This window comes from Neodiprion virginianus, chromosome 2 (genome assembly GCF_021901495.1).
Source record: "Neodiprion virginianus isolate iyNeoVirg1 chromosome 2, iyNeoVirg1.1, whole genome shotgun sequence".
Taxonomy (NCBI): Eukaryota; Metazoa; Arthropoda; class Insecta; order Hymenoptera; family Diprionidae; genus Neodiprion; species Neodiprion virginianus.
The window spans coordinates 24,203,408-24,225,623 of NC_060878.1; the positions used below are offsets into that span (position 1 = coordinate 24,203,408).

Genomic DNA, 22,216 nt, shown 5'->3' on the forward strand with positions numbered 1-22,216 from the left:
AACTTTTGATGTTTTTCGATTCTATAAATTTTTTTAGAATTTTTGAAAAAAAAATATTTTGTTTTTGTTTATAAATATTTAAATAATTTAATAAATAAAAGTGGTCCTAAATCACATAAAAGTCACGTGACATAAAACGGAATGTGATTGGTTTGACGTCATTGTGCTGCTACTGGCGCGTTTATTTGAATCCACAAAGAGTAATGTACAATATTTTCTAGCGCTAAAAAAATTTTAAGCAAGTTTTTTAAACTTTAAGTTTGATACATTGTATAATTAATGTCAGACTTCGGTGAAAATAATTAAAATAGAAATCAATTTTTGTGTGGTGTTTTTTTTTTTAACTAACACGGATGATTGTGTGGAGGTTATGATCACGTCAATGTTATTATACTAAGAATGTTAAGCAAGCATTAGTTTGAGTATTTTTACAAGTTGGTACTATACACCAACAAAAATCGTTTTTTAATGACATATTAAATAATTTAATAACTTTAGTTTATAATAAACAGCACTATCAGACGTTCTTTTCATCAATCACAACACAGAGCAACAGCTGATTACACGTACGGCGTGCTTACAGGAGAACTTGGCGCTAAAAATTTCAAAAAAATTCAGCATTGTGACGTCACATTCGCGAGATGGAGCTACTTATTCATTTAAATATTGCCTTTTTTTATTTATTAAATTATTTAAATACTTATAAACAAAAACAAAATATTTTTTTTTCAAAAATTCTAAAAAAATTTATAGAATCGAAAAACATCAAAAGTTAAGAAATATAAAAATCATGCAAATACCCAATTGCCCACCCACTAGCACCCCGTGTTTTTTCTATTATTTTTTTGCCTGTGGTGCCGGTTTCTGATGTAACCTCGCGTTGAGCACACAATATATAACAGACTACTTATTCGAAAAGTAACTCTAAAATAAGAAGTATACAGTATACTCAACACCCAACCTTTTGAAAAGGAATAAGAGGTTATATATGGTTAATACCAACAAACGTCAGAACTAACATCTATTTTTCTCTCCTTTCTTAGCTATCGGCCTCTATCAACAGCATGTGCCACTTTGTAATAATATTTAACATCGATAAGCTCTGTACCGACCGTGATGTTCATTAACCATCGACTATATTAATAGTATGGAGAGCGGAAAACCGTAGTACTCACTAACTCAAACTTACTTGATGTTCAGAATCCGGCCTCTGTATGCATGGAGACTATATAGTCTTCATTCAACGCACGCTGTGTCCACTCCTTTACTCTAGTCTCCATGCCTGTATGTAAGACCGTGGTTAAAGCATATTTGATAGAATTTAGAGGTTGTGTTTGCGAACATTACCTTATGACAGTGCGAACTAGCGGCAGTGTCGAAAAACAAAAAAATGCAGCGTAAGTGTATTTCCCCCACCTCGCAAATTTCGATGAGTTTCAAGACCTGTATGTAAGACCGTGTTTTCGAGTCACTACCTCAATTATTTGGGAATCTAACCTGGAAAATTCGTATCAATTACAGCGCTGCCAGAAACAGTTTGACAGCTGAAACTCGGGATGGCCAGCCTGCACGAACAGCCGATAAAACTCGCGAATGCTCAGTTAATTATCAAGTTTCTAGAGATTGTTCCGGTATGTAATATTCTTATATTGCTAGTTCAGCATCTGCTCAATAAGTGGGAGCGGCGCCAAGAAAGAGAGATTGAAAACGATAATATATATGCAGAATAGGTGTTTTTTACCGTTTTGCGCAGTCGCGGCGATTTATTCAAGTAGCTCCCCAAAGCCGTTGACTGAAGATAAATAAAGACTGATAGCCGTATGGGACTTTTCGTAATCGAAAATGGACGGGATAAATGTTTGGTCAAGCGGCGCCCTCTGCGTCCTCCCTTGTACGCGTAACTCAATTCGGTAAGCGGTCGGTACGTAGAGGCGACAAGAACGATGTTACTTACTATCGCTCACCGCGTGTTCTCAGATATTACAGAGTTGAATATTGTTATGCCTATGGAACGAGGAACCGGAGCAGACTAAAATTTTCATATAACTCTGAGTGGACGCCGTACACTTTTCAATTACGCAAATTCATTTTGGCCAAATTCAGCAACGTCAATTTAACTCCATCGGATCGACAAAAATAATGCTATCTAAATAGATGCACAAGGAAATGACGTCGACAGGATAATCCAACAACAGCTCTGGGAGAGTATAAAACTGGAGGACCACGAAGAGCGGTTACCAGTTGTCCGGCAAAGCGCCGAGCTGCGTCATTATCGTACGAAGCGTTTCTCGTCTAGAGAGCCTTATCGAAATTAGCTTCACGACATTTGGAGAGGAAATTCAAGCAAAGAGCTTAGTCTGAAATTTGAAAAAAGTACAGAAATTAGAGTCCACGATAGCCCAGGATCTCTAGAGGAAATATTGAATAGAGCCGCGTATTTCACGTTTGAGCTGTAGGGAAATTTAGGAGCTGAACCGACGAATTCTGATAGTTTTATTATTTCTTTCATTTTGTTTTTATTCTTTGTTTGTCTACGGTTAAATTTTGTAAAACCATATCATATCATAACTGACAAAGACCATTGTACTTGAATTTATCGCTATTAAAACATGTATTCTATATAAACATACACTCGTCTGTCTCGTAGTCAACATATTTCCGAGCATATAACTTTACCTTGAAAAGGGGAGGGGAATAAACGAACAGCCAGCCAAGGTAATCCCTGGTCTGGAAGGTTGGCGGTGTTTTGGGTCAATAACTCATAACAAAATATAGGAAGGCGACTCTGTTTATTCCGAGTTCGCGATTAGAAGGAAGTACTGGGAAACCCGTATCTCCGACTAGGTGACATACGCCTCTCTCACTTGTCTCCAGCTGTGAAGCAACGACTCGCAAGCCCTTCTCTTACTGAAGGGAGCAACGGGCGGAGGTGCCTGTTCACACATCCAAGCGGCTTTGGTGATACCTAAGTCCATACAGTTCGACTAACCAGGGTTTTTGGGTCTGATAATCTGATTCAGCTTTTAGCCATCAGAGGGGGTTCCTTATAAAACTATTGTTTCATCAGAATTTGATAAAGAACACACAATAACAGGCTTATCTCATAGGCTCCGGCCCCAAGATAAAACGTAACCGTTACAATATATATATATATATATATAAAAATATTAATTACATATAATACATATAAATTAATTTTTGTTGTATTTACGAAAAAAAAGCATAATTTTAAACAGTCCGAAGTTTGAGGCTCGATATTTTTGAAACGGCTGGATTTACGCAAAATATCAATCAGACCTTTTTTGTAGAGCATCAAATTTCCTATAAGACCTGATTTTGTCATACTTATGAAGTAGCTCGTTATCCCATCACAAAATTCCAAAGTTCAAAAAAAAATTTTCCCATGTTATTTAAATGGGAAATAGAAAATTACAAATCGCCACCTCTAAATATTAATATTAAGAGCTTATATTTTCACAGGGTCATTTTCTAGAGATACTCTGACGATTTTTCAATGTTCTTTGAAAAAAAAAAATAGTCGGTTTTTTGGGACACTCTAATATATATATATATACTAGCAGCCCATCCCGGCTTCGCACGGGCATATAATAATATTAAGTAATAATATAAATGTTATTTTTCTAGAAACTCACTGTAAACATTGTGTATTTTCTTTTATTATATTATTATATGCCCGTGCGAAGCCGGGATGGGTTGCTAGTGTAGCTTATATGACACGTTCGTAGATTTACCATAGCAGCGCCATCTATTGATTACTTACTCAACCCAGTCGAAAGGTATCGACATCTGTTAGAATCATTCGGAGTTAACAGATAATTGTGACTGTCAAATAATAACAGACAAATAATTAGCAATATATTATAATTGCGACTATAATTTGAGATTTAAACTATCCTATCTCTCAAGTTGGATCGAACTGCACATGGTGTGCGTATTTTATTATAATCGGTTAAGTGGTTTAGGAGTCCATTGAGGACAAACATCGTGACACGAGATTTATATATATTAAGATTAAGATATATATGCATCTCTCCTACATACATGTTTGACATTATAGTATATATTTTTGTTACATTATTTTTGAAGTATAATAATTATAAATTTTGTCATATGATTTTTTGACTATTTCATGGGGGGAGGGGGGGGGGGGGGGGGCGCTAATTTCATCAGGCCTAGGGCGCCAATTTTCGTAAACCGCCCCTGCTCGCGTAAAGCTATACCAGTGGCGGCTAATTCATGGGCGTTAACGAACGAGGGCTTCCTTAATGGAGAAATAGATACCATTGATAGATTGGTCGAAGAGTTTGAGTTGAGATTTTTGTAAATTGTCTGCCGGCGCCTGAAATCGAGACGCAGTATGTGAAGTCGTTGGGACGTAGGATATGTAGCGTTTCTGTTTTGGAAGCTGAATAAATCTATGAATCCAAGTTAGTCAATGCAGTCCAGTACGTGCCAGTGAAGGATGTCAGTCTCATGTCGCAGTTTGTGGTTGCTTATAATTGCTAAGGATTCAAGAATAGGTTTACTTCGCAAAGTTTATGGATTCCAATATGGAACAGCGGTTTGTTTAGTCTGCGTATGTGGATGTTTTGAGTTAGGGTGCACTTTGAGAAAATAAGTTACGATAATTCGAAGTACGGTGTGCGGTTTAGGGCTATCGCTAAATAGTCACTTGCGGGCTGCATGAATACGAATTTGTTATTTGTTGAGTCGTATTTCAGTTTTGCAGGTATTGGAAGTAGGTGGTAAAGGTTAAAAGCGTCGTTATTTAATAACGATATAGTTATGACGTAAGTCAGTCGTGGTTTGATATAAGTAATGTCCACGGTCGATATTCTAATCAGTTCATCGATATCGGAAATTCGTGTTGCGGTTTCAAATTTCGAATGTGTTGCAGACTGGATATGATCTGTGCTGGGGACAGGACCTTCGGGTGAACCATACCATTTTGTGCGAACAAGAATATGTTATTTGATATATGGGCTTTAGATATAATTGCCTGGTTCCTAAATCTCATGAGCACGTCGTCTTGGTCACGACCATGCTGTATAATGTCATCGAGTTTATTTTGATAGATTCCGAGAGTTGACTGTACAACGTGTGTTTGTTCGTTAAGTATTGTCGCTAAGTGTTTTGTGTCATTACACAAGTTCTCAATTAGATCGTTTAGGTATTGTCCGACGTTTGCGTCTAGCGTCCCGAAAAGTGATTTTGCGATCGGACCTATGAAGTTTACGGCACCGGGTTTGTTGTGATGCGTTACGAGTTTAACAAATTTCGCATGAGATTAACTGCTGATGCGGTGGCCCATCAATTCATTTCCTAAGTCTAATATTTCCTGGACAAATTTAATCTCTTGGTCAACATGTGTATACGGTCGCCTGTATTATAATGATTCTGTGCTTTAGTACGTTTATTACGAATTATGTCTAAATATTCGGAGATGCGTTTGGGTTTCTAGAACATGTTACCAAGGTCGATAAAGTTGATCATTTTCCATTGCTCGTTAAATGTCCGAAGGTTACTTAGTTGTTCGAAGTAGATACCCGAATTAAGCTCGATTCGCTTCATGGAATATAGTACTGAGTTATCAGTGCCGTGAACAATTATGAAGGACCTATAAGAGTATGTTATGAAGATAAAGTCTGTTTACATGACATAATATTTTGGATGTAGGATGTGCGGGGGGGGATTTTCAGAAAACGAGAGTCGGCCTTTATATATACTAACTTCAGTGTGCTGCCTTAAGTTTATTTACGTGGACTACTTTTATCTTGTTATTCGAAAGATATATTTCGGTATTGATATCGTTCATGATAAGTTTTATCTCGTACGGCCCTTTGTGATTGTCTCCGAATTCCGTTTTGGTCTCACTGAGTAGGTAAACTTATTGACCGGGGACGAATACGCGAGGGCGGGAATTCTTGTCATAGCACGTCTTAGATTTTATGTTCTGCTGCTGTAAGTTTGATTGCAGGTTGTTTGCGGATTGCTGAGAAGTTATTGATTAAATCAAGTACAAGGGAATTGTAAGTGCGAATGTAGGTAGAACTTGGTGAAACGTCTGTAGGGAGTATAGCCTTCATGCCGAATACTAGTTGGTGTGTTGTGAAGTCTGAGTCTTCATGTTTTGCCGTGTTGTAGCAAAAAATTGCAAATTAGGTGAATTCATGCCAATTTTTGTCTAAGTCTGTGTAATGTTTTATATGTTCGATGAGTACCACGTGGCTCCGTTTGAGTGAGCCGTCTGATTGTAGTCAGTAAGCTGTCTTTCGTAATTGCTTAATTTTGAAAACTTTACAGAGGTTCTTGATAATAAACTCATGAAATTTTGTGCTTGATCAGGATTGTTAGCAGTAGTATAGCATGGAGATTTCAGAATACAGATCCCTACCTTACCGGCAAAAGCACAACTAGACGCAAACCCATGAAATTTATCCCCACCCTTGTCAGATAAAACGCGTTTTCCCCACACCTCCCTTACTGTCCCCCACCCACATTGCGTTGTACGGTACCGACGTTTACAAGGTAAGTAATGTTATTATTTATTTACAGCAAGTACCCCCTACAGATATATTGTATGAATTGATATTGAAATAAACAAGTTGAAATTATTTTTGAAGGGTTCATATTATTATTGAAGAATAAATAATTTGTCGAATGAAGATCAGACAATTTAATTTTTACAACATGTAAAATCGACGTTTCGGCCGGGCCCCGCCAACCATCTTCAGGATAGAAGGATACAGGAATGTTTTGATAAACATTCGTTTCTTTATCTTTAGACAGTGTATTGATTATTACCAAAGTTATTTAGTAAATTCTAAATATAAGTACATATGTTACTACGAACGATATATTGTCAATTTATTGAGGACAGCATGTTCTTGAAGGTTAGGTTGCATAAAACTAATAGTTTATGACTTTGATGAATATTATCAAATAATATATACAGACATGTCGAAAGGCAAATAAAGGGTTTAGAAATGGAATTTAAGTTATAGGAGAGCTATGTTACAAGATTACTTACAAATAAGTGACAACCTTTTCTGCTTAGATGTTAATTAGACGCCATGATGAAAGGAAGTAACAAGAGATTGATGGCAATTTATTACCAATATCGATAATTCAATACGATAGTCAATACAATAGACCAACCGATGTCATTAGACGTGAAAATTTTATTTTTTTGTAAACTACAGTACATCGAAATATGGATGACTTAGATTTTGTATATCTGTACGTCTATTAACAGTATTTTTCCTAATACATATCATCTCTTTGATATTGCGTTTATACCAATTTGGTTCAAATCTTATAACCTTCGCATTGTCCAAATCAAAATAATGTCCTTATTGTTAAGAATGAGCTGCTAAAGCATAGTGTTACGGTCATGGCATTCAATATTCGATTTATGTTTGGAAATTCGTTTCTTAAATGTTGTGATGATTGCCCAATGTAGGTTTTATTACATTCTAAACAATTGATTTCATGAACAGTGTTAATTTGATCTCGAACAGGTGTTTTGGTTTTAAGAGAAGTGAAAAGACTATTCCCCTGCTCTCTTATATACATACTTTCTCTGTGTTCTAGCACGTTTTTGTACCGCCTTTCTTTCCGATTCTACTCTAGATTTTTCTCGTCCGTGCTTCTATCGATATTATCGACCGTGTTCTATATTACCTCTGGGTAATAAAGTAATCCGTATTGCCTCTTTTCTTCAACGTAAACTATCATAGTTTTATGCACCCTCACCTTCAAGAACATGCTGTCCTCAATAAATTGACAGTAAATCCTTCGTAATGACAAATGTACTTATATTTAGAATTTACTAAACAATTTTGTTAATAATCAATACACTATCTACAGATAAAGAAACGAATGTTTAGCAAAACATTCCTGTATCTTTCTAGCCTGAAGATGGTCGGCGGGGTCCGGCCGAAACGTCGATTTTACATGTCATAAAGATTAAATTGTTTGACCTTCATTCGACAAATTTGTTATTCTACACAACTACCTGGTCACGAATAACTTACAAACATATTATTATTGGCAATGGACAAGAGGGAAAATTGCATTTCAGGGCAAGATGGAATAGTAATAGTCGATCTTGAAATGAAGAAATGATGCAGAAGGCGATGGATAAGATGGAATAAGATGATCAAATGTTGCAACATTCGGAGCAGCTCTCACTAGATGATGTGTTTCATCTATTTTATGGCGAACAATATGTGGAACCACTTACAGACTGGGTACAGTGTTCATTGTGTTGTGGTTGGGCACATGAGCTGTGTACTGATATAGAAGATGGTTGTCTCGTACGTACTAATCGTAAAATGTAGGGTTATCCTATACATTCCATGTTGCCCGTATAAGCTTTCCATTTTTCTCGCAGGTTAAGGCCAAGATGTAATTTTTCATGTTTCGCTTCATGAGTCATAACAGATTTTACACTTAATATCAATTATTATCAATTACATCATTATGTAGGCGTGTAAGATCGCTCTTAAGAATCATTAAAATGAAAGATAAATATTATGTTGTTTTATTCTTTTTTAGGTCATACAGTTAGATATTCCATCTTCACAGCCAGTATAAAGTTTTAAAACGATGTTATCAACGTGGCAGGTTATGCTCACATCAAAGTCTTTTATCGCTTTTTTCATTAATGCGCCTTCAATCGATGGAATTCATTCAACACAGGGAACCGACAAAGGTTGCATAGCAATGTGTAGTAGATGTAGGGTAGACTCAGTTGTTTTTAAAAGAAATACAAGATGTAAGGCCATATTCTTCACAAATTCTATCCGCAAATGCAGCGTAATATTTTAAGTGAACACTTTTTGTGAGCATAATTACCATTCTTGTTCATTAAACATTCTTTCAAATCATAATTTTCGTTATCATGTAGCTGTACCTCTAATTCAGCTCTGTGTTTGCCTTCAGCTTACTCTGTTATTTTCGAAGCACAGATAGCGATAATTGTTAGCGGGAAATGAATATTTCACGTCGGGCTTTCCATGTCAAGTCAACAAACGGCCGACCTTCGCACCGTTAGGATTCTTAAACTGTTGGTTTATTACATTCCTTAGAACGAAGTAGACACTATATATTTTTTAGATATTTATCTCACTCAATTTTCTACGTAAAAAGTATTCAATTTTGAAAATTTAGCGTTCAGTAGTTATAGTCCATTGAAAATATTCTTCATAGAGATAATTTTAAATATGAGACATTTGATAACTACAAATTTGTATGAGATAAAATCTAAAAATACTTATTATCTACTTGGTCTCAAGAAATGTAACAAAAAGTTGGCAAAGAAGCCAAGAAGGTAAGGATTGTACGTTGTCGAGTTCGGATGATCTTCCCATATAGATAAGGCTGTTGTTTTTTTTTGGTTGAATGCTCAAATAAGATTTTTCTGTAGCGCATGCATGATTTTCGCTTTTTTCTTTGACCCATTAAGAGGGACTAGAGTCTTCAAGCCGGCGGGCAGAAAAAAAAAAAAAATAGAAAACGCCAGCAAAAATATTTTTCAATATTTAAAAAAAAATTATCAATAATTGAGATAAAATATGTTTATTTACTTATAACGTGTTTTAAATTGTGAAAATAATCCATAGGTACATGCGTTACAAAATAGTATATTGGGCACCAAGGGCCAAGCGGATTTAGTTGGTAACCTCGTGTGGTTGCTTCGTGCTAGCTTGCCTTCGACTGGTACTGCAATCTTCACACTCGGTTCAAAAAGCTTGCCTTACGCCCTTGACACGCAATATATTACTTCGAGTTATATTTACGTTGATGTGTTACAAAAAATATTTTCGTGTCAGTTAAAATTGGCGATGTTCAAATAAAATCTGCGATAAATGCAGTGATTGAATAATATTCTTCGGCCCAATAAAGTTTTCACCGAAAGTTAATGTTTACGTTTTACCGAAACTTTTGTAAAATCATATAATGAATTTAGATCACTTCAAAAGGGTCAATACATTTAACATTTAGTTTTACGTATTTGAGAATGAACACTTATAGATAACTTTGTTCTTTCATTTGTTAATTTGTAATTTGACAAAGACGGAGTGAAACTTATCATAAGACTATTTAAGTTAAGCTTTTTAGCCGCGGTATTTTACTGCAACTCGTTGTTATAACTATAATATTAAAACTAAACGCAGCTCGTCGACTATAACGGTTTTATCTGTCATTCGACGTGCCGCGATTAGTGCCGGTCCACTAAAGCGAATTAAAGAGATTGAAGAACAAGAAGGATAAGGAATAGTAAAGGATAGCCAGTGTACATGACGTACAGAGGACGAAGAATTAACGCTCCGCGCTTTCCTCTCGGTGTCGTGCTGCGCCCAGAAGAGCAAGAAAGAAAGAAAGAAAGAGAAAATAAACGGATTAAGGGAAAAATTTAAAAATTGATGAACTTATTTGAATTATACTTTGTATTGATATTTTCTTTTGGTTTTCAGTACTATCTTCGTAATTATTTTCTTGTTTAACCTGAAAATAAGTTTCATATATCTTTTTTTGTTTCTTCTATGATCATTTGCAACGTTCCAAACTTATTTCTTTTTCATTTGTTATCAAGAGAACGAGAGAGTGAGATATTATTTTTGAGTGATTTATCAAGTTTCAAAATGACCAATCTCCATGTATACGTTTTCATTCGAATTTTCCATCGCTTTGAATAATTGGTATTCTTCATTCGCATGCTGTAATAATAATAATAATTGTGTATAGAATATAATAATTCCTTCAAAGTGGTATACGTAAAGGGGCGTCCATTAATTACGTGAGGTAGTTTTGAGAATTTTTTAACCCCCCCTCCCCCCTTGGTGAGATATTGTAAGATTTTTCTCGACCCCCTCCCCCCTGCCCCAATCTCACGTGAGATTTTCCAAAATTTCTATTTCGGGTATAAAAGCGTTGGATTTATTAAAAAAAAAAAAACACAGCTTGCTTAATTATTTTTATTTAAGACTAGTATTTTATGAGAATATTGCAGTAATCTTAAATCACAGTGATAAAATTAGATAATAAATAATTAAACGAAAATTAATAAAATATTTATTCTACTTCAGTCCAAGGAGATTCGTGCACGGTCTCAAGAGTGACTATTGGAACCAACATATCAAAGTGATTTTCAATGAAATCATCTGCTCCTTCAACTTCGCTCTGATTTAGCCACTCTAAGCCGTTGTCGCTTGCACACAGAAGCTCATTTAAATGTATTTATAATTTAGATTAAGTTAGTGTACGATTTTTAAAATAACAGAAAATTTTAAGATACTGAACTATTGCGAAACAGAAATGAAAGAAAGAAAAAAAGGATTCAACCTACCTTATAAAGGAACGCTAAAGTATTTCGAGCCTTTCTCTCCGCCGCTTCTCTCAGAAGCTCGTTGATCTCATGTTGAACGTGCTGAACCAAATCTTCTTTCTTCGGAAAATTATGTTTTGCTGTGTTCCATAACTTTACCTAACTTAACCTAACCTAACCTAACTTTACCTGCTGTTCCTGACAGCGCTTTTTCGTCTTCAAGACGTGTCTTTTGACGTGAGCATTATAATAATCTTGAAAACTCATTTTAAATTAATAAAAACGTCGGCTGAATTGTGTCAGGTTTTGCCATATTTTATTCAAGACACGTTGTTTACTTTCATCTAGCTTTAGTTTAACTTAATTATAACGCAGTTTCACACCGTTTTCTGCTAGAAAAAATTTCGTGATATTTCCCAAGACCCCCCCTCTCCCCCAAGTGAGATGTAGTAAGATTCGGTTCGATCCCCTCCCCCCCTGAACACCTCACGTAATTAACGACGCCCCCTAATCTGATTTATTATTATTATTATTATCATTATTAGTATCACTGATGTTGTTGTTGTTGTTATCGTTTTTGTCATTAAAAATATTATTATTACTTTTACTGCTATTGCTAATATCACTACACTACTACTATTACAAACTACTACAACTACCACCAACTACTATTACATCTATTATCGATTGACGAGGTGAGAAGAACAGCTTGCAGGGAGCTAATCTATACATAGAATTTGACGAAGGGACAACATACGAAAACGAAATAATGAATAAATTCATACCCCTCGGACTGACGTTAGACAAGAGTGAACAGAGTATATAATATTAATAAAATTAGATAAGGAAAGAAGGAAGGTAAGAGAAAGAACTACGAACAACAGAGGGGAAAGACGGAGTACGAAAATTGAATAAATGGAACTAAACAGTGGATCAAAGTATGTTTAACGGACGCTTAACGTTGTTTGTACCAGTCCGTGTGTTTCACTACGATTTTTATTACGTCACAGGCGATTCAATTTATCGTTCGCTACTAGATGGAGCGAAATTTTTTAACTTTTTATGAACAGTAACTCGTACACCTCTCGTGACGCAATGAGTCTACCTATATAATATAAATAACGGATAGCATATCACCATTTAGCAATTTTATAAACCTCCGTGAAGTATCACTTGTGCTGCAAGCCATAGTCAGTCATGTCTGCAGAAATTGCCGCAGCGTTCACGTGCCAATATAACGCAACGAACTATTTGTTGGAGGTGCTTTTATTGAGCATTTGTTTTACCAATTGTAACGCACCTCAGCCGGGAAATGTGCCGATTATTAGTCAGGAAGATCTGCCGCGTCCAGAAACGACGATTCCTCAAGGAACACTCCGAGGTGTAAATATGGTCACACGCCGCGGGAGAAGTTTTTTTGGCTTCAAAGGAATTCCATTTGCTCAGCCCCCCGTTGAAGATCTCAGGTTTGTGAATCAGGTTTAGGATTTCAGATTAGTGATTTAACGATAATTCTCGCCCATCAGTTTGAGGTGAGTGTCCCAGTAATTGATCTTGTCCCAATTATTGACCTTTCTTGGTTGTGTCTGTTTGAACCTTAGTTTTAAACTTGACAAAAAAAAATAAAAAATTTATAGTCTCTAACCCTCTGGTAATTGGTTCTAGTCATCAAGAAATTCACAATTTGTAATGACAATTAAAAATTTTGCTAAATAAAAGGTTCAATAATTCGGTCTAAACGTATCAATAACTGGCACACTTACCTTAATATATATCAATTTGTGCCACAGTATTTGAGGTGGATAACAAAGTTCGTTGATTTTGCTGATAATATCATGAATTCTACTAATCAGTTATTCCCAAGATGCAATCATGTAACAGACTAAGTGAATCCCAATTTAAATAATTCATGAACAGTAATCGCGTATAATTCAGTTCTAATATTGCAGAAGACTCATAGCAATGTGTTTTTGCGAAACTCGAAATCTTGCAAACATATTGCGCAGTATTGAGGAAACTTAACTTTGGAATTTTTGAGATGTTTCATACCATAATGCGCAATGTATATTCAAGGTGGTAATCACCCCGCGGCAATGTTTGTGTCTCTGTTTTTTTACGTGTACTTACAATATTTCTGCAATGATTTAACGAAACATTTCTAAAATACCGTATTTCTGACTTTTTAAACTACAAATATGATGCAACTTCGTAATATTTTGACCATTAGAATAGAAGCAAATGTTCTAGCAATAATATATTTTTACAACGCTGCAGCTGCCTTTGTAGAGAACAAATATTGTGCTAATATTTTTGTAATACAGAGCATGCGGTGTGAACAGTAAATGGAGGAAAATAAATTGAAATGAGTAGTTTTGGATGTTTAAGAAGTGGATTCACACGATTTTCGTAAAATCTTGATCAAATGCGTTTTTTACTTTTACGTTTTTTCCGTTCGTACGATAAATTCCGATGGTCTCGGCAGTATCTGCTCGTAGACTACATCAAACAGTTTCATCTGTACCTTACTCGCTTGAACGTTTTTCACACCTATACGTCACTTATTGGTGCCCATAAAGTGCTACTTTATTTTCACCTGAAACACGTTCATCTTACCCCAGACCTGAACGTGAATCGCAGCTGATTTTTCAGTCGTGACCAGAGTTTCCATCTTTCATACATCTAGTAAAAGGTTTTTCAAACAATCGAAATACAAGTAATAAAATTTGTGGCAGATGCATTATCGAAATCTGATAGTTTGAGAACAGACTAAAATAATAGCGAGAACTACCATATTCTTATTAGTGAATCCAACAAAAATTTCTTTCAAAATTTTATTTATGTCGCATTCCTTGTGAAAACGCCCTGCTCCGCGATATGGAGTTGGAGCTGTAATTTCACATATTATGCCAAACGGGGAAGAACGTCTAATCGCGTTTGCATGAAAATCATTGATAATAGCGGAACAGGGTTATGCACAAATAAAAATAGAAGGTTCAGCTATAGTTTTTGGTCTTGTTACGTCCGTGAAGGAGGTTTACTCTCGAGCGGTTATAGGATAAACCAGATTCGGCTTCGCTTTTACGTACTAGGACAACCGGAAGTTGGGATGAGTGTTGAATAAATTTAGGTGTGATTGATATATCGATTATGTGTTTATTGCATAAAAGTTGAGATAGCCATAGGAATGAGGTGTGCTGTACGAAAGACATATAAGAGGTCTAGATGTGACGTTGTTGAGAATTAGAATAGGAGTGTCTCCAGAGAGGAAACGTACGGGTGCAGAAAAGGTGTGACAATGCTGAAGGATTGGAATGGAATTAGATGAGTAAGGGCGATAGTGAGTAGCGTGAGGCTAGATAGAGATAAGAGAACAGGACAGAGATCATGATAAGAATATAAAAACTGTGGGAGAGTTAGCGAGCAGGAAAAATAGAGAGAGATGGTACGCTGGACGTAACAGTCTTAAAAAAATTTTACATCTTCTTGGAAGGTTGCAAATTTGTATTATTTACTGACTAACAACCTTTGACAAATTTTTAGATTCTAAATCAGGAGTTCCAAGAATGGCTGTAGCTCGATTTTAAAATGTTGGGCGGTAATTTTATCATCGTATCAATAAGAGATGAAGTATAAACGGGGAGAAGATATGGGAAATTCAGATGGACCGAGTCGATTACTTTTGAAAAGTGAATTCATTGAAGCGGGGAAAGTTATAATATTTCCACAATTCAAGATTGTCCATTGTCTGGAAAGATAATTGTTACATTGGCGAGCCGACATTTTGTCGATCTCACAATTTCACATCATTTTTCTCGCGTAAAGATGAGTTGTTTGGTAAACAGAATTGTATAATTTCGTATCATAGAGTGGTTATTCCCTGTTTACTAAAAAAGAAGGTTCTTGCTTTGTTACACGAAGGTCGTTCTGGTGTTGTGGAAACAAAAATGTTAAATAGAACGTAGTTTTCGTTGATGGCCTAAGATTGAAGATCGTTTGACAATCTCGTTAAAAAGTTTGAAGTTTTCGTGAAATCGGTCAGAGGAGGAAAGGTGAATTGAAGCTCGGGGTGTGCAAGTAAAATAATTAGTCCAGTGACTTGTACGGTTTTAGTTTATGAGACAGGCTTTTTTTTAACGACACATATATACCTTTCTTTAGCTAATTTTACTCTCTTGAAAGCCTTTCACCCGGCGCGACTTGGGTCAGAGCTGCCGGGCCTCAAGAATCTATTCAACAATAAATTTCATTAATTATAACAATCGTTGGAATGTTTGGGCGCCAGTTGTTTTAACGATAAACAACAACGACCAATTGAATCTCAGGGAGTGAGAGTGAGTTGGAAGACCCAGTGTAGAGAGAGAATGAAGGAGGAAAACTCAATAGATAGGATCAAATAATTTTTACAGTTTCGTTATACTTGCACGTTTCTCGTACTTTTATTCCCAGTCCGGGCTTCTCGGGGATCGACTCTTTCAACATTCTTCGTTATATAATCTTAATAATCGATGTTACAATACTAATTGGACGCGGCACAAATGTTCTTAGGCAGAACGGTTACCTGACGGTAAGGCCAGTAATCGACATCTCCTGTCGCATTTATGAAAAATCGCACTTTTGCCATGCGGATCTTTTGAAAAATAGAGTCGAGTCCTCTGATTCAGATGTTGAGTTGAGAGTTGATGTTAAATTAACAATAGCGGAGGAGATGAATCAAAGAGGGACTAACGAATCTCACTGGGATCCTGAAACAATTGAATCTAATATATCAAACGAAACCCTAAGTAAGGCGATCAAAGCAAATAGTTTATCTGATTTCAAAAGACCAGCGATACTAATATACAATATTCTTCAATGACAACTATTTTCGAACTTGAAAATAAACCGAATTTAACGCCAGTACGAAAGTCGTAGAGAAAAGCGAAACCTGTAAACAGGTTAAACTTTCAAAGCGTTACTTATGACGGAATGGCAGCTTCATTAGGTGTGCAGGAATGTGGTATATGTATTGTGCTTAGAACGCGAACGAGGTGGGGTTCAATCTTTTGTTATGGTCTATGTCGCGTCGATCACAAGTCAAGCCTCTTCCCGTCTTTCCCGCGCCCAGATCGTTTGACATGGCTAGCTAGGTTTGCACGCTATTCTGGTACTTGACTGTAAATTTCTATTTACTAATAATAAATATACTTGAGTCAAAACATGACTGTGTTTTAATGTGGAATAGCAATGTACGCAACGAGAGCAGCAAGTTCCAAGATTCAATGACGGCTGACGTAATCGAAAAGCATTGTATCACCAGTAAGTGTAGGCAAGTAAATTCTGAAAAAAAATGCGCGACACATTTTTGTAAAATAAACTATCATATTTTTTCAATTCTGCTGACACATCAATTATATTACAAGTTACTATGATGCATTCCTTAATTAGAAGAGTTTCGTCGGGGAAAGTCATTGAATGACATGTTGTTAGATTGATAGCGATCAACGTTTTGGGTTGACCCAGTACAACCATCTTCAAGCAACAATTTATTTAAGTATAACAATAAGGCAGCTACTTAATTTGATAGTGCCAAGTGCTAAGTGCACTAACCATTTTTGTAGGTTAAACACGTGTGTACTACTGTTACGTTAATTAAATTTATGCACAAATTACAATTTTGTGAGAAAGAGAGGTTAATTTCAGTTCGAGAGAGAAATATATATGATGAGTTGTAAAATACAATTTGAATGAGGAACAAGATTTGCAATATTTTACTATCCTTAGCGCTTGGGTGTCGGTTTCACGGTATAAGAGGAGGAAGTGATCGCTTGTTAAGAAATCAAAATGCTTGTCTTACCGTATATCGATGACTTAAGTTGTCTGAATTAATCATAGATCCAGTTTTTATTAGAGTTTCAAAGGCACGAAAATTTAACAATATTATTTTGAAAAGGTGACTTACAATTAGTTAAATGATGCTAGGATATAAGTGGCTTATGTGTTGAATGTCGGTGCGTTCGTTAATTGTATCGTTCTTAGAAATGTGTATGATTACTTTAATAAGACATTTTGCCAATTGTCGTCTTCATCGATAATCTTGACATCATCGAAACTAAATGTTTGTGAGTAAAGCGCTCGCTGATAACCACACTGACGAAAATACACAGGTTAAAGTTGGTGAAGTTGCATCAATATTACGTCCACTTGTATCCAAAGCTAAAAAAATCATTACATCACACGTGTGTCCTGTAATACCCCACGCTATAATAGAAACAGAAGTCGAACAACTCATTATCGCTCCTGTACCACAAATGAACTCTATCAGAGCAGGAATGAATATACCAGGATACACACATATTGTAAGCTTTAGACGATAAATGTATGTGTAACCTACGGACGTAAAAAAAATTTGAAACAACCTGAAATTTCTGCATGACAACACCAAATATTGCGCATATTTCTCCGCTGAAAAACTTACTTGTTTTTTATGCAAAGAAGAAGGTCACTTAGCGAAATACTGCAAAAATGCAGAAGCCAATCAAGTCATTAATACAGACCAAACATTAATCAATGAAAGCGCTAATACAAACAATCAGAACATAAACGAAAATGATGAAAAAACAATGAAAAGTCAAGAACAAACAGTAAATAACGACTTTCCTGCCTTACCTCAAACTACTCAACAAAAACGAGTGCTATCAAGCAGTTGCTCCTCTGCCTCAAACAAAAAAGCTCCTCGCTGTGAACATTATAAATTCCTTCTAATATTGTTTATCTTGTAAGTCTTGCTAAACTAGAAGAATTTATCGCTAACATGCATACGGTGAAAATAACATGTTAAAAATAGCTCAAAAGTACACAAACAAAATGGTCCCTCTAGACATAATGGTAAACCACTTACATTACAATATTACTGACCGTAACCGGAAAAGGAGAATCATGCGTATATGGAAACTCTTGAATCCAAACGACAATATACAGATTTCAGCAACAGCTCGATAGATGATACAATGCAAACCCAATAAAAACAGCATCTACTTTAACAAGAAAATAACTACGAACGCTAACTCACTTAGAATTATGTACTGAAACACGCGCAGTATTAATCAACAAAAAAGTGAACTGAGCTCTGTACTAGAAAATATTGATTTATTCGTGTGTGTAGAATCTTAGCTAAAAACTGAAGATAAATTTAACATACCTGGTTTTGACACATTGCGCAAAGATAGACTACATATGCTCGCGGTGAAGGTATTTTATACATAATTCGAAAAAATCTAAATTTTAGCGACTTGAAACAAGTATCATCATCAAAAGTATCAAGTATCAAACAGAAAATATTAAACTATTCGGCATACGCATTACACACACGTTCAATCGATATTATTACTTGCTACAGAGCCTTAGGAGTAACTCTTACACAAAACGTGTGGAACAAAATAGCTGACTCTATCGGTCATAATCAAAACTCAATACTGCTAGGAGACTTCAGCACACATAACAAAAAATGTATTTGCATAAACACTGATACAAACGGAGAAAGACCAGAGTGTAGTATTGATCCAAAAATCTGTTTGTAGAACTTATCATCGAGAGTGCAAATCCGGAAATTTCAGGCGAATTGAAAAATTAACGACGGAGCCAGAAATCGAACCTGGTATCCAGAGATGTTTTGCCGGAGACTTACTCCACTAGACCGCCTAGCCGTTCTGACTACAATGTCATTAATTTCTTTCATCACCAGTATTCGAATTTTTTTTGGTCGTGTGCCGTGTATTTGTAGAACTTGCAGATTTCGTTGCCAAGAGGCACATTTGAACTATCTATTACTCATTGAAAATTTAGAATACTCTTAAATAACTCAGAATAGTTCTGTCAGCAAAAAGAACTTAGATTATTTGAGTACAGCACTTAATACTTATAATATTTGAAAACTTACTTTTAGAATTGCAAAGCGCAATTTGAAATACGCCAGGAGCATAATTGACAGATTCTATAAAGCCTTATTCTACGCTTCTTTCATATTATATTCTTTTTCGTATTTCATTTATTTTACATTTTGTTTCTATACGAATTACGATTTTTCTTTATTATTGGAACTTGTGATAAAGCCAATCTGTTTCCTTGTTCGGTAGAGTCATTTCAATGCTCAATTTCGATCAGGTTAAGCAGATGGTGACAGTAAACCTTGTGGAGTTTCACGGCACTAATAATTCTCTGTCCGACAACGATATCTGGGGATCTTGAACCAGACAGACAGCCACGGATCACCCTCTGGTCTGAGGTTATAGAAAAATCGTAATAAAACGAGCTAGGCACTTCAGACATGATTTCTGAACCCTGTTTTGAGAAGAAAGGCGGCTCTGACTAACACCCGAGCCTCAGACAACCAATGTAATTATTTAGGATGTTTTTGGTTCGACGAATCCGATCCTTCTTTTCTACCATTTAAAAGAAGTCCTTTAAATTCATCTATTTTAGTCTTTATTAATCTCAAGGCAAAGACAATAACGTGAGGTTTTCACAAGTCTGTTGGCTTAGAAAGACTCGCACACGTTACAATAGATAGCGCCGGTTATAATCACGTTATATAAAGATCTGTAAAAATAGACGTGTTTAAAAATATCGACATAGTAGTATATTTGTTCGAGGTATTAGGTTATATTTGGCACAAGAACTCGTGATTGCAACGAAAATAAAGGATTTTATTACTTGGCGAATAAGTCTACTCACGTTTACTGACATCAAAAACGAAAAGAGGAGGAAAGGGGAGCGGTAACATAGATATAGTTTCAATGTTTAGGTGTCACTCGTCACAGTTAAGGGGGTGACGCGTGTATTCAAACGTAGTGATTAGATACTAAGATAATACTACATTTCTATTTCGAACAATGTTATTAACACTAGTGAAACAAATGTGACAAGGGTCCTCTTTTACAATAACTTAGTTTAATTAGATTATGTATGGGTTATGCCTAAGTCTAAACTCTTTCAGTTCACAATGCACTTACAAGTATCGAATTTTATCACTCTGCCTTATCAAAATATGTGTGAAATGACACTAGTAAGGCATAAAAAATTAAAACAACTCTTTCAAAAGAATAATGTAATTGATAGAAAAATATGAAAGTACAAAAGATGAAATCTTTCAATGACAAATTAGTCAATGCGTAACGTGAGCTTGCTGATCTCCACATATTTTTTCAAATCGCGGGATAAGACTTGATACTGCTACTGTCATTTCTTGCTCAACATTGATTTTTGACCGACATTTGCTCTTTATTACAGCTACAGCTGAAAAGCATAATCGTTATGTTAATCTAACAAATATTGGTTACGCAGTAAGTTTATAATTTTGTTAGAAAAAGTATTAAGTTGCCTTCGCACTTTCTGCTGGCTACATCAATTTTTTGACAAAATCGTTAGACCATCTGAACAAAATCCTAATACTGGAAGTTGTATAGATAACTTTTATTTAAAATCTGACGCACAAGATGTACGGTCTTTGAAATATATGAATGTAGACCAGACTATTATCTGCTTTTTCTGTCTATAAACTCGTCAATAAATACTAAAACATAACTAAATGAAAATACTAATATTGATTATTGTACACTTGTTAATGATGTTAATAATACAAATTGTTCTGAAATACTGCATGAAACAGATCCTGAAAGAGCCATGGATATTTTCATAAATAAAGTAAAAGAAGTAACTGTTGGTGCTACTAAAGAGAAAAATAAAAGAAATAGGCCGACTTCGAGAAGTAAATGGTTTCCAAGTGCGATGATCAATTTAAGCAAAACTAAGGAATTGTTATGTAAAATCTGAAAAAGGGAACTTAATAATGAAATATTGAATATTGATTCTAAGATCTACTATGTAATTATATCAATTGTAAAATACACAAAAATACTCCCTCTCTGGTCCCATCCTCAGGCTGATCTCTTGTGAGAAGGTGGATGAGGAAGGGCATATGACAAAGAAAAGGGAATGTGATGAGATTGACCTTATTGTGCGTGAACTGCCTTTCGCTGCCGTTAAATATTTTACGGGGTAAGGGGAGTCGGAGGTCACCAACACGTATAAAATACGTATAACATCCGTAAAATGCATTAATTAGGGATAATATACATATTATATTAGCTCGCAGGAGTTGGGCGGAGCTAAAATTCATCGCACATTCGTGCGATTGCCCGGTTCTTTTTGGCTCCCGGATTACAAAATTCTTTAATAGTTGGCTGATGGATTGGCCAGTGCTCCATATTTCGCGCTGGGTGTTCCTTCACGTTTAAAATCGTCACTAAGTTATCAACACGTGACTCCACTTGGTGCCGCAAAATGCAAAATTGAAAAGTGAAAATAAGTAAAAACTCTGAAACATGGCTTATTCGCTAGCTTGTCCTGGCGCTCTTTGTCTGATTTAATTGCAATTCCTATGGCCATTTCCCTTATTTTGGGTTCCGCCTAGGGATCGAAGACCTGTTCGTAACGAGCATTAAAATTCCACGTCACAATGTATATGAAGATGATATGATAAGTTTGTTTAACAACAGCGTAGCAGAACTAGAAATGTTAATCTAATCCTATCGTTTAACCGTTTAAGAATTGTGAAAAAGAATTTTAACTCTTATGCGATTACATTTCCTAATAAACTGCCCGTAAAACTAACGAATATTTCTGCTAATGCATGTACTTTAAACGTACTATAAGAAAAAAGATACAACTTTTTTTGTATTTGTTATGTACTTCAGATATCTGATTTTATATTTTTTACCTAACATAGGTGTAATTATGTTATTAGTTCTGATTTGAAGTTTTTAATTGCTGTAGACGTTCATACTTTTTCGTTCATCAATGCCCACGAACAAGTGCTGCGGTATTTTC

The 22,216-nt window shown here is 35.6% G+C and overlaps 1 protein-coding gene across 1 annotated transcript in view; it reads left to right on the forward strand.

The window, feature by feature from the left end:
* Positions 1-12,515: 12,515 nt before the first annotated feature.
* LOC124297690 (esterase E4-like) overlaps positions 12,516-22,216 on the forward strand; it is a 32,889-nt gene continuing 23,188 nt past the window's right edge. Inside the window, exon 1 of the mRNA XM_046748969.1 lies at positions 12,516-12,819. Coding sequence (XP_046604925.1) covers positions 12,551-12,819 — 269 coding nt within the window. The 5' untranslated portion in view covers positions 12,516-12,550. The remainder of the gene's footprint in view (positions 12,820-22,216) is intronic.